This window comes from Ornithorhynchus anatinus, chromosome 1 (assembly GCF_004115215.2).
Source record: "Ornithorhynchus anatinus isolate Pmale09 chromosome 1, mOrnAna1.pri.v4, whole genome shotgun sequence".
NCBI lineage: Eukaryota > Metazoa > Chordata > Mammalia > Monotremata > Ornithorhynchidae > Ornithorhynchus > Ornithorhynchus anatinus.
This window is the reverse complement of record NC_041728.1, coordinates 98426299-98438867: the sequence shown is the minus strand read 5'-3', so window position 1 is coordinate 98438867 and position 12569 is coordinate 98426299. Positions and strand designations below refer to the sequence as shown.

Genomic DNA, 12569 nt, shown 5'->3' with positions numbered 1-12569 from the left:
GGAACAAAAATATGAAGAAATGGGTTCTCTCCTCGCCGAATTCAGTGGCATATAACTCGCCACCAAATTCAGAACAGTGGACTTCTCAATATTATAAATGAAAATAATTTCAGAGGATAATTTTATGCAATGTCATAGTATTCTAAGTTCAAAATTCAGATCACTTTAGATTCTGTGAAAAGGTAATTGATTATTGCTCCTTAGTTCCAAAATAAACTTTCATGAAATTAAACCACCTATTTAACCCTTGTACAAATAGACTAAAGCAGGTGGTTTAAAGGCACATAGCAATGCACACTTCTTAGCTCAAAGGAAAAGCAATTTTGTGTATAAATACCTTAAAATTTAATGTGCATATCATTTATTCTGACAACTACAAATTTGCTGATTAATGCTTGAGAAGGAAACAGATTTAATGAAGGATAATATGAATGTTCCTGAAAATCTTGCTCACCCACAAAAGCTCAAACCACATCTGTCTACCAAACTCTTTTGTATTGTACTCTCCTAAGGGCTTAGTCCAGTGCTCTGCACACATTAAGTGCTCAATAAATACCACTGATTGATTGATTGACAGGGATTCTGATCTTGATTATCTTTTCCTCAGCATTTAGCCCAGTGCTTGGCACACAACAAACCCTAAATAAATACCACAGTTGTTATGACTAAATATATGAAACAGATATTTGATGCAGAGTAACTGATTTTGTCAAACTGAATCTAAACTTCTGATTCTTGGCCTTTTTGCTGAAAGATATATCCCTGAAGGCATGCACACAAACAATATATATATACATAGAAAATGATGTAAGTGAGGTAAACACATATATACACCTCAGTTACCGCATTTTCCCTAAAGATCAGGAAAAGATTCCCAGTTTGGGAGAATCCTCATTTTAAACCTGATTCACTATTAAGTTCTGTGAGCATTCAGACCTCTTCAAAGATCAAAGCAACTTTTCAATCGCAGTGAAAGACCGTGGATAGATGTGGATCTTACGCATTACTGTTATGAATCATCTTTTTTTGGATACCCCACAGAAACCCCGATGACCTTTCATATTCAGTGATTCTATATGGTGAACTTCCCAATTAGCTGGAATTCACAGCTGCTCCAAATAAATAGCAAATATGAATAAAAGGTGAAATAATACAAAATTACATACAGACTTTGAGCATCTTAACGCACAGTTAATTCCCACCAAATAGAACAGTCTAGCATCTATTCGGTCTCGGAAGGAGGTAAGTCATTCACCAGTAAAAAAGTCAATGAATTTCACACATTGCCCTTATTATTTTTCAAGCGACGCAGTAACAGTTTTCTACATGCCAAACGGTGTGTATGATGGGACCGATAATTCAGGGAAAACGTACCTCCGGTTTTTTCGTTATCTCGATGAAGAACATGCGATTCTTCATTGGATAAATAATAATTAAAACATCTCCAAAATCTGTTGGTATAATACCCCTGCGGTAGTTCCTGGTGTGTTCAGACCAGACAATGTGAACCTCATCATTTCCCAAGTGACGAAGCTGCAATGGCAAATTGGCTCTTTATTAATCAGAGTGATAACAACAGTTTATGAGGGGTCATGGCTTACAAATTGAATTACAATGCTCAGCAGCAGAAATATTTCATTACCAAAAAAATGTTAGCACGCTGATTTCATCTACATGCGGCATAAACGTGTGGGTGGCGAGAGTACTTTCCTCATTTAAAACACTTATGGTGTTTAGCTGCATAATGTGCATAAGCATATTATGCACAAAATTACGCTAATCACACATGTATCCAAAGGTGTTAATTGTGGACAATTCCAACGTCAGCTTTAACACTTCACTGAAAATCTAGGATGGGATATTACATGGCATACCTCACAAAAAAATTCTAAACATTCTTTTAACACTTAAGGTGTAAAACCATCTTTGTTTGGGAAACTAATCTGTTGGTTTCCCAAGAATTAAATTTAAATAAAGATAAAATTGTATAACTTCACTTTCACTGCTCCAAAGTTAAATTGTAGAATTGACAAATTCATAAAAAAAATTCAGTAAGTCCCAAATATAAACAATTACCTTAGAATGCATGGAAGGGTATACAACACAAAAACAGAGAGGCAGCTAGTCCTAACAGAAAGACCATGGGCCTGGGAGTCAGAGGACTGGGTTCTAAGCCTAGCTCCACCACATGTTTGCTGTGTGACCTTGGACAAGTCACTTTTGAATTTTTTAAAAAATTTATGGTATTTGTCAAGCGCTTACTATGTGTCAGGCACTCTACTAAATGCTGGGGCCGATACAGGCTCATCAGGTTGGACACAGTCCATGTTCCACATGGCGCTCACAGTATCAATCCCCATTTTACAGGCACAGAGAAATTAAGTGACTTGCTAAGGTCACACAGCAGACAAGTGGAGGACCCAGAATTAGAACCTAGGCCCTTCTGACTCCCAAACCTCAGTCTACCAGCTAGGCCATGCTGATTACCAATTTACCTTCTCTGTGCCTCAGTTACCTCATCTGTAAAATGGAGATTATTGGTTGTGAGCCCTCTGTGGACCACGGACTGTGTCTAACCTTCCATTCATTCATTCAATCTTGTTTATTGAGTGCTTACTGTGGGCAGAGCACTGTATTAAGCATATGGGAGACTATAACAATAAACAGACACATTGCTTGCCCACAATGAGCTTACAGTCAAGAGGGGGAGACAGACATTAATATAAGCAAATTCATTACAGATACGTACATAAAGTGCTGCGGGGCTAGGATGGGGGGATGAGTATAGGGAGCAAATCAAGGCGACCCAGAAGGGAGTGGGAGAAGAGGAATGAAGAGTTTAGTTAAGGAAGGCCTCTTGGAGGAGATGTGCCTTCAACAAGGCTCTGAAGGGCAGAGAGTACCCCAGTGCTTAGTACAGTGCCTGGCACATAATATGCGCTTAACAAATACCACTAAAAAGTCACTTAACTTCTCTGTGCCTTGGTTACCTTATCGATAAAATGGGGATTAAGACTGTGAGTCCAAGTGGGACGTGGACTGGGTCCAACCTGATTATCTTGTATCTACCCCATTGCTTTGTACAGTGCTTGGCACATGCAGTCAGCACTTAACAAACAACCCCCCCAATTACCAATATTGAAATTGATCATTTCAATTATTATTATTGCATTATTGAATTGTTATTATAATGGCCAACAGTAAAAGTTAAGCAAATGCAATTACCGAGCAGCTAATCGAAAGCTGTTTATAAAGCTCAAGCAATGCCTAACATGGATTTAAACTTTTTATACTATTGCTATTCTGTTGCTTAGCTTCCTTTGCCCTACCATAAACAGTCAGCAGAAGAATGCTATGCCTTTCATGAAAAACAATGTGCAAATACCTAACTTTTCTCTCAGCCTAAATGATACAGAGCATAGTATGTTCTACTCTCATGAACTCCATGTCTTTAAGTTATAGTTTGGTTCTTAGATTTGTAACAAAAGAAACGAACAGGGTACTTTTGACTATTACATATGTGAAACATGCTAGTATAATACGGAAAATTCTCTTCATCCACCGCTCAACCACATCGGGAAAAATACAGATGAAAACACCACATTCTCTTTTCTATTATAAGGTTTCAAAAGAAGTCGGTTATTCTGAAATGCCTCATTCTTCTGAATCTCATTCTTTTGGGAGGAACTGTTCAAGTCAATTATTTAAAAAGAGATCGGCACCTACATCTTTGTGCTCGTAGAGATGAGGACAATACAATCCTGCCTCTAAGTAAGGGCTCGTGGACACGTCTGACCACTCGTGCCAAGCGCAAGTCACGATGGGGGAGACAATTTGATGGTGCTCCAAACTTCATTTTAAAATGGAAAACTGCACAAGATACATGGGTTTTGTCCCTATTCACATATATCATTACAAAAGGGCAGGGAACAAATAGTGGGGCCCACACCCTTTCTTTAAAAAAGGTCAGTTAAAAAAAAGATACTGCTTTCTTTCTTTTTTTTAACCAACATCTCACCCAGCATTACCTTCTTCTTAATGTGTCCTACACAGTCTTTCAAAATGCATGACAGCTCCTTATCCAGTGCAGAACTATACCACTTCCAGAATGGAAACATGGTCATCACTCTGTGCCAGGGATTCAACAAAGCTGTATTTTTACCTGAAAAGGGACTAGCTTCTAATTGAAACTTCAGAGGGAATTTAGACAAACAGAATGCTATTATTGGAATTGGAATTCAGCCAGAACCCAACACCTAACACCCCTAATCTGGCAAAAAAAAAAGGCTCTGTCTTCAGAGCACTGTGCCCCTCGAATTAATACAATGGCAACTGATTTATGGGATGAGTTCCACCTACTGAATCACCGTGCTTCCTGAGTTTTCCTTGGACGCTCCAGGCTCTCTGGTTCGGGAAATCTAAAATGTCTTCAGCTTTAAAAATGTGCCCCAAATGTACCCAATCTACTCCACGCTCATGGTTGTGTGGTGTGATAGCAAAGAATTATGGTGTACTTTCAGGTTTGCATCATCCTGTCTCGTAGAATTCATGCACAAAAGAAATCAGAAAGTTAAAAAAAGCTGCCCAGGGCAACACCCCAAGAAAATCTGTTTACTCCTGTTCTTCCATTTTCAGTTTGCTAAATCACCTTCATAATCCCAGCACCAGAGTAGTGAACTCCCGCTAAACAAATTGCAGGCTTAATTAAAATAATTAATGGAACTAAAATAAGTTCTCTCTCTCTCTCTAGATGTCTATCTATATCATTACATTGTTTTTAAAGAACGTAATATTCATCCTAATGTTGTTTATTTTTCTGTGTTGCATGGCTATAGCCTCTGGGCACCTTGGACTTTAATGAACTAAATCACAGAATTAGCAGCAATGGCAATATGCCCAATTAATGAATAAAGTTGGAGCAAATTGTGTACACCCCCTACCCACTCATGACAATCAAACACACGAGGTGAGGCAGGCCAATCATTAAAATGAAAAGAGACTTTAGCCTCATGCTAAAGAAGGCCAGAACATGGAGGGAGGGAGAATACTAGAAGCGCGATTTTTTTTTTTTTCTGGTTTAAAAGGTAAATTCATCCCAACCGCAAACCTCACAGTTTCAATCACGTACCCTCAAAGAAAGGACAGATTCCCTGTCCCAGCATTTCACTTTGGGTGTGTCTCAAGGTTGGAAAGTTAGACCAGGCCGCGAAGGTCCGTGAAACTTAGGGTCTCCTTTCCTTAAACCGGTCCCTAATTAATCGCGCCCCCGTCTCCTCCACTACGATGTGTGCTTCGGGATGAACGCTGCGGCCGGTGACCAGACAAATGCTCAATTTCTCCCCCCTTGCCAAACTGCGTGCGGCGTCTAGCCGTGCCCTACTTCTGCTCGTTCTCTTGAGTAAATAGTTTTAAAGTCACCGTGCGTGAGCTATTCCGTCGGCTGCCCGACAGGCAGCACGCCACTGGTGACACCGGTCACGGTCCACACCTAATAGCCTGACCTCCTTTTCTGACTAATTGCATTACACAGCCAGCTGGCTCCCGCACGGAGTCGTCTGTTTGATGGAAGAATTCCCGCTCCTAAGTAGGCATGGCTGCTACTTCTACGAAGCAACAGTCCGCTCTGACATCCCCATTGTTCGTCTGACAGTGAGCCCGTCCTAAAATCTAAGTTTTATTTGTAAATTAACCAAGAAACTTCCTGCCAGAACTGCGCTGCCTGGAGACTGATAATGTGTGCCTTTCATTCCCTTTCACTCGTACTGTATCACGGCCAATTTGTTTTTCTGCTGCTGGCCGGCCCGAGGCTATAGAAGCCTTGTAAGACATAAGCGCAATTATAGTCCTGGAGTCAAATGAATTGGACAAATCCAATAGCACAGCTCTGTCCCCACTTTGCAAACCCCTACAGCAGTTAGATTAGCTGCTAAAAATCTAATCTAGCCAGAGCTAACAAATTTCTGCAGTGAAGGATCAAGAGTTCAGTATGGGGTTGCAACCGGGTTTCTGAATTGAAAAAGTTCCACTCTTCTAGGAGCAGAGCGTGGAATGAATCACTTCAGAATTTTGCAGCTCATTTTTAAGCTGTTAGGTACAATTTAGTTAGAATAAGGCAGGGGACGGTAGGATGCTGCTTCTCTGATTGATTTTCATTCTAGCTGCGAGACATCCTGATAAAGAAAGTTTATCGCTAATGATGCTAAATCCAGGAGCTGCAAAAGGTATCAGCTGAATTTTGATTACTTCGGTGGGGAATCTTTCAATCAGAGCCAAACTGAACAACGTGGTTTGTAGTCGTAGCATTTTTAACAAGAAAATCGGATGTTTTTTTAAAATGGATCCGTACAAAAAACAATGTCCTTTTCCATATTTTATCCCTTTTAATGACAGCAAAAAATATTTTCCATATCTATTCCCTCCACAGAAACATCCTTTAATGAAATGGTAGCTTTTAATCCCAATGAAATACTCATTTAGAATATCACTCAACACTTGGCCGGCCTGATTCTCTCCCGGTGGGGGCAGAGTGAGTGGTTAAAAAGCCCCAGAAGGATGCTCTGAACAGCATCTGCCCCTTTTACGGGATCGTGGGGGGGTGGAAAATCTCTGTCTCTCTCTCTCTCCCCTTCGCCGCTACCCCAACCCCAGCAGGATCCTGGCAAGACAGCCAAAAAGGAAATGGGGAGATGGCTCACTAGCCTTTGCTTGGGTGGACTGCTCTGTCCAAGAAAATTTAGAACCCCTCTGCCGAAGCAACAGTAGCAATGGGGGCACCATTCTCCCCATCGATTCTGTTATGTTGTACTCTCCCAAGAGCTTAGCACAGTGCTTTTCACAGAGCAAGCGCTCAATAAATACAATTGATTGACTGGCTCTGCCTGTGGGCAGGGAATGTGCCTACCAGCTCTGCTATACTGTATTCTCCCAAGCGCTTAGTACAGTGCTCTGCCCACAGTAACTGCTCGATAACACCACGGATTGACTGATTGATTCTGCGTGGTCATCCAAGGAGCTCGCTACTGGACTATGCACTTCTTGAGGGCAGGGACTGGTTCTTTTACTTTTATGCTGGGCATCCATTACTCAAGGTGATGATGACGGTGGGGATGCAGGTGGGCAGAACAAGGAGAGTTTGACAGCTTGAGGTGCAATGCTTATCTGGGTTCTATAAAGAACAGGTCGCGGTGAATTGGGCTTACAGTGTGGAACCAATAGTTTGTTTTATTGGTTTTCTAATAATAATAATGTTGGTATTTGTTAAGCACTTACTATGTGCATAGCACTGTTCTAAGTGCTGGGGGAGATACAGGGTAATCAGGTTGTCCCACATGAGGGTCACAGTCTTAATCCCCATTTTACAGATGAGGGAACTGGGGCACAGAGAAGTGAAGTGACTTGCCCACAGTCACACAGCTGACAAGCGGCGGAGCCGGGATTCGAACCCATGACCTCTGACTCCCAAGCCCGTGCTCTTTCCACTGAGCCACGCTGCTTCTCTTTTTATAGTATCTGTTTAGTTCTTACTATGTGCCCAGTGTTGATCCCCATTTTACATATGAGGTAACTGAGGCACAGAGAAGTGAAGTGACTTGACCAAGGTCACATGGCAGACAAGCGGCAGAGCCAGGATTAGAACCCAGGTCCTTCAGACTCCCAGGTCTGTGGTCTTTCCATTAGGCCAAGCTGCTTTTATCCGGAAAGCTAGATTGAATTTTGGAGTCCAGGCAAGCGGAGAACTTACGTGGTCATCTGTTTGGGACTAGAGTGTTAGGTAAGAGTGAAAGAGACTCCCACAACACGCTGATTATCTTCCAATGGGATGTGCCTGCTCTTACCCTCAGCATGGCACATCAGTCACAGAAATGGAAGCCGGCTCAGCAGTGGGGAGTGAGTACTTCTAGGAAGGAGAGAGATTGCTGCCAGAAACTTCCTTTAAGGAAAGGAAGAAAAGAGACAAAGAGAAAGCCGCAGGAGATGACACTGTCCCCTGACATTTGTGCAAGGAGGGAGGATTCCAACTCCTCATCCCAGCAGCACGGAGTATTGTCAATGAGATTTTTTTAATGGCATTAATTACGCACTTACCATTATGCATTACCATTATATCAGGCACTGTACTAAACACTAGGGCAGTTACAAGCTAATCATGTTGGACAGTCGCTGTCCTATATGGGGCTCACGGTCTTCTTCCCCATATTACAGATGAGGTAACTGAAGCACGGAGAAGTGAACTAACTTGCCTAAAGTCACACTGCAGACAAGTGGTGGAGCTGGGACTAGAACCCAGGACCTCTGACTCCCAGGCCTGAGTTCTTTCCACTACAACTAGATTTCCCTTCAACCTGCATTAGCTTAATTCATGAAGAATTACTTTGTTCAATACTGTACGCTCATTGTGGATAGGTACCAACTCTGGTAGACCCTCACCTCTCCACAATGAGCGTACAGTATCCCCAGCGCTTAGCACAGTGCTCTTCATAGAGGAAGCACTCATTAAAAACCATTGATTGATGGATTCAACACTATGTTATTAGACATCTAATGCTGCAGCCAGTAGTCTCATTCTCCTCTTCAGCTCCCTTTCTGATTTGCTCTTTGGCCCCTTTCAAGCAATCAGTGGTATTTAATGAGTATCTCTTGTGTGCAGACCAATTTTTTCCCAGTCCTTCTTTCCTAGGCCTCATTCCCACCATCTCCCATCATCTTGTATGAGGGAGATCTTAACTGCCCCAAGCTTGCTCGTCACCAGTCCTCCGCTGCCTTAGAGAAGGCTGGGTTATTTATAGCTGGGTTACAGTGGGTAGGAGGACACCGGGCGGTCCAGAAGAGGGAAGCTCTAATTAGCCTCCCTGTGGGATTTTTTTCTGACTTTCTGACCGAATGCTCAAGTCTTGATCGGTGGGAAAGCTCTGGACATGCTGAGTGCAAGCTTTCGATTTCACTCCAGTTCAAGGCAGGACACTCAAGTGAACGCATCTCCCTGGCAATATGTCTGCCCCTCGTGCATAGTTTGTTTTTTTTACCCTTCCTTGAAGGCAGCATTTGGTAAATTTCTTCTGTACAAGCTCTGACACTGGAGACACCTGAACATCCTCCCTGTGTGAAGGTATTGTAGAGACTGGTAGGTGGGCCTCGGCGGGTCTAAGATCGACTGGAGCTAGAGGGGCATGGACATTTCCTTTTCCTCTATTATTTCAACGATGGAGGAAAATGAAACTATTAGGAGCATTACACTTCATGAGCTATAGAAATGTCCCCTCTGAACATAACAACAATTTTTAGGGTATTTGTTAAGAGATTACTATTTGCCAAGCACTGTACTAAGCAATGAGGTAGACAAGTTGCACACTGTCCCTACCCTACATGGGGCTTGGAGTCTATGTAGAAGGGAGGGAGAGTCCATGTAAGAGAAGCAGGGTAGCTGAGTGGAAAGAGTACGGGCCTGGGAGTCAGAGGACCTGGGTTCTAATCCCAGCTCTGCCTATGTCTGCTGTGTGACCTTGGGCTAGTCACTCCACTTCTCTGTGCCTCAGTTACATCATCTGTAAAATGTGGATTAGGACTATAAACCCCCCTGGGAACATGGACTGCATTCCACTTAATTAGCTTGCATCTGCTCCAGTATTTTGTACAGTGCCTGCCACAAAATAACTGCTTAACAAATACCATAAAAAAACAGGCATTTTATCCACAATTTACCGGTGAGGAAACTGCCCAAGGAAGTGAAGAGACTAGCCCAAAGGCACCCAGCAGATAAGTATTTGTACTTGTTAAGCGCTTACTATGTGCCGAGCACTGTTCTAAGCACTGGGGTAGATACAGGGTAATCAGGTTGTCCCACGTGAGACTCACAGACTGTGAGCCTCTGTCTTAATCCCCATTTTACAGATGAGGTAACTGAGGCACCAAGAAGTTAAGTGACTTGCCCAAGGTCACACATCTGACAAGTGGCAGAGCCGGGATTAGAACCCACGACCTCTGACTCCTAAACCCGTGCTCTTTCCACTGAGCCACACTATAAGTGGCAGAGCTGGGATTAGAACCCACGACCTCTGTCTCCCAGACTCATGATCTTTCCACTAAACCACATCGCTTCTTATTAACTGTGGTATTTGTTAAACATTTACCGTGTGTGCCAAGCATTGTGCTAAGTAGGATGAACCCAGTCCTTGTCCCACATAAGGTTCCCAGTTTAAAGGGGAGGGAGAACAGGTAGTGAATCCTCATTTTACAGATGAACAAACTGAGGCACTGAGAAGTTAAGTGACCTGTCCAAGGTCCCAGCAGGTAAAAGGTCAAGCCGGAATTAGAACCCAGGCCCGTTCTCTTTCTACTACACCACGCTACCTCTCGCGACAGCATGGTATCTTTTCCAAGTTCAGTTTGAGAAGCTTATTATTATAAAGTGATAATAAAAGGCTCCATGACTGCGTCTCATTGAGAATTTTTACAACAGGGAACTGAAAATTACCTTTTTGGTGAGTGAGTCATCCGAATCCGATGGCATTCTAGTGGACACGTGGAAAATTACTTCGACGGTAGAGGTAGCATAGTATGGGGCAGTTTGTCCCGTGCTGCCGTTACGTTGCAAGCCGCCCATAAATCCACAATGCTTGGAAAGGTCGACCTTATGGGTGTTAAAAAGGGAAATGCATGTTATCAAAACCCAACTCTTCTGACTGGCCAAGCACAAGCGTTCTGCCGAGGTTGATGAGGAATGATTTTCTTCGGCCTTCTACTTAAAATCAAGTATGACGGGTGGACTCACTCCATACCAGATCCACCAATGAGTTATTAACGAGTTGTTTGGATTGATGCATGGGGACATAGACACTTGTATGTATGTATCAGTACATTTCAATAGTTCCGCTCTTTCCTTCCAGAATGTGGGTGGCCACGTTACCCTAGCTGAAAAAAGGTCCAGTGCAGCTCCCGAAGGATTAATTTTGAAGAAGTGAGCAAACCCGTAGCTCCTTGCGCTAGCCATCATGGGATTCTGAGTATAGAATTTCTTCCCGCACCCAACTTTTTCTTCTAATCCAACCTGACCTATGACTTCTCTTCCAATCCCTGACTGCCTATCCAGGGAACAGTTCCTTTGCCACACATCTTTCCTTCTCTACCTTTTCCATACTACAGACTGCCTGCCCAGAAGCAGTGATCCCAGCCTTCCATCCAGTTTGGAGAGATATCTGTGTTTTGCTCCCAACCTTAGAATCCCCATCCTGCCCCAGATGTGTGAAATTCGCAAATAAAGAACCCGAAAGTGAAAGATTTACGTCATCCTTTATAGGCCAGCAGGATTTTTCAGAGGACTCTCCAAATTACCTGCCTACTTTGAAACATATTATTCATTACCTCCCAACCAAGTCCAGCAACAAAATCTTCATATGCCTGGCTTCCCCTTGCATTGGATAATATTGAGCACTTGTCTTCTTGCCCTTCAGCAATGTAAAACACGGCAATCTTGTGGGTTTCACGGCTGTGGATTAGAAGCAAATTTCTAACTCAGAGAGAATGGGAGTAGGCAAAACAATTCTTTGAATTAAACATGTAATCCTAACTAAATTGTGTCAACAAACAAACAAAGCAGCAAAGAGGAACTGGGGTGCCAGATTTTCATTTACAATGATTACAATTAGTCTCTGAGATTAGGATATGAAATTCTGAATTGTTAACTATGGGAAGAGCTCAGCAATTTTGATTTGCCGATCTGAGACGAACCTGATTTTTTTTTGATTGTGAGAATAAAGCATTTGTTAAGCACTATGACCAATTTAATAATAAAGTTTATTATTATTATTATTATGGTATTTAAGGGCTTACTATGTGCCAAGCACTGTTCTAAGCACTGGAGTTGATACAAGGTAATCAGATTGGACATAGTCCCTGACCCATATGAGGTTGACGGTCTAAGGAGGAGGGATTAAGATTTAATCCCCATTTTACAGATGGTGTAGCTAAGGCATAGAGAAATGAAAAGACTGGTCCAAGGTCACACAGAAGGCACGTGGCAGAGTTGTTATTAGAACCCAGGTCCTTTGACCCCTGGCCCGTGCTCTTTCCACTACATTATGCTGCTTCTTGACTGTAACTCCAGCTCTACAGCAACTGGGTGACTTTGAAAGGCACAGACCCTGTGCTCCAGTTTCCCCTATGTTTGCGGGGGGAGGGGAACCCTGTTTTTCCCTGTCTCAAACCCCTTGGACATATAGGATGTGATTGTAAGCTCCCTGAGGGCAGGGGGCATAAGGGGTCAGATGTACTAACTCTATTGGGCCTAGTGATTAGAACATGGGCCTGGGAGTCAGAAGGACCTGGTTTCTAATCCTGGCTCCACCACTTGTCTGCTGTGTGACCCTGGGCAAGTCACTCAACATCTCTGTGCCTCAGTTACCTCATCTGTAAAATGGAGATTCAGACCGTGAGCCCTAGGTGGGTCACGGACTTTGTCCAACCTGATTAGCTTGTATCTAGCCCAGCATTTAGAACAGCGCCTGGCACATAGTAAGCACTTAACAAATATCATTATTACTATTCTGCTCTCCCAAGCATTTAATACAGTGCCT

General features: G+C 42.9%; 1 protein-coding gene across 1 annotated transcript in view; it reads right to left on the bottom strand.

The window, feature by feature from the left end:
- Positions 1–12569, bottom strand: part of RALGAPA2 (Ral GTPase activating protein catalytic subunit alpha 2) — a 368955-nt gene that overhangs the window by 109596 nt on the left and 246790 nt on the right. The window contains exons 34-36 of the mRNA XM_029070298.2: positions 11359–11482; positions 10472–10627; positions 1375–1533 (exon numbers count right to left, since the gene is read on the bottom strand). Coding sequence (XP_028926131.1) covers positions 1375–1533; positions 10472–10627; positions 11359–11482 — 439 coding nt within the window. The remainder of the gene's footprint in view (positions 1–1374; positions 1534–10471; positions 10628–11358; positions 11483–12569) is intronic.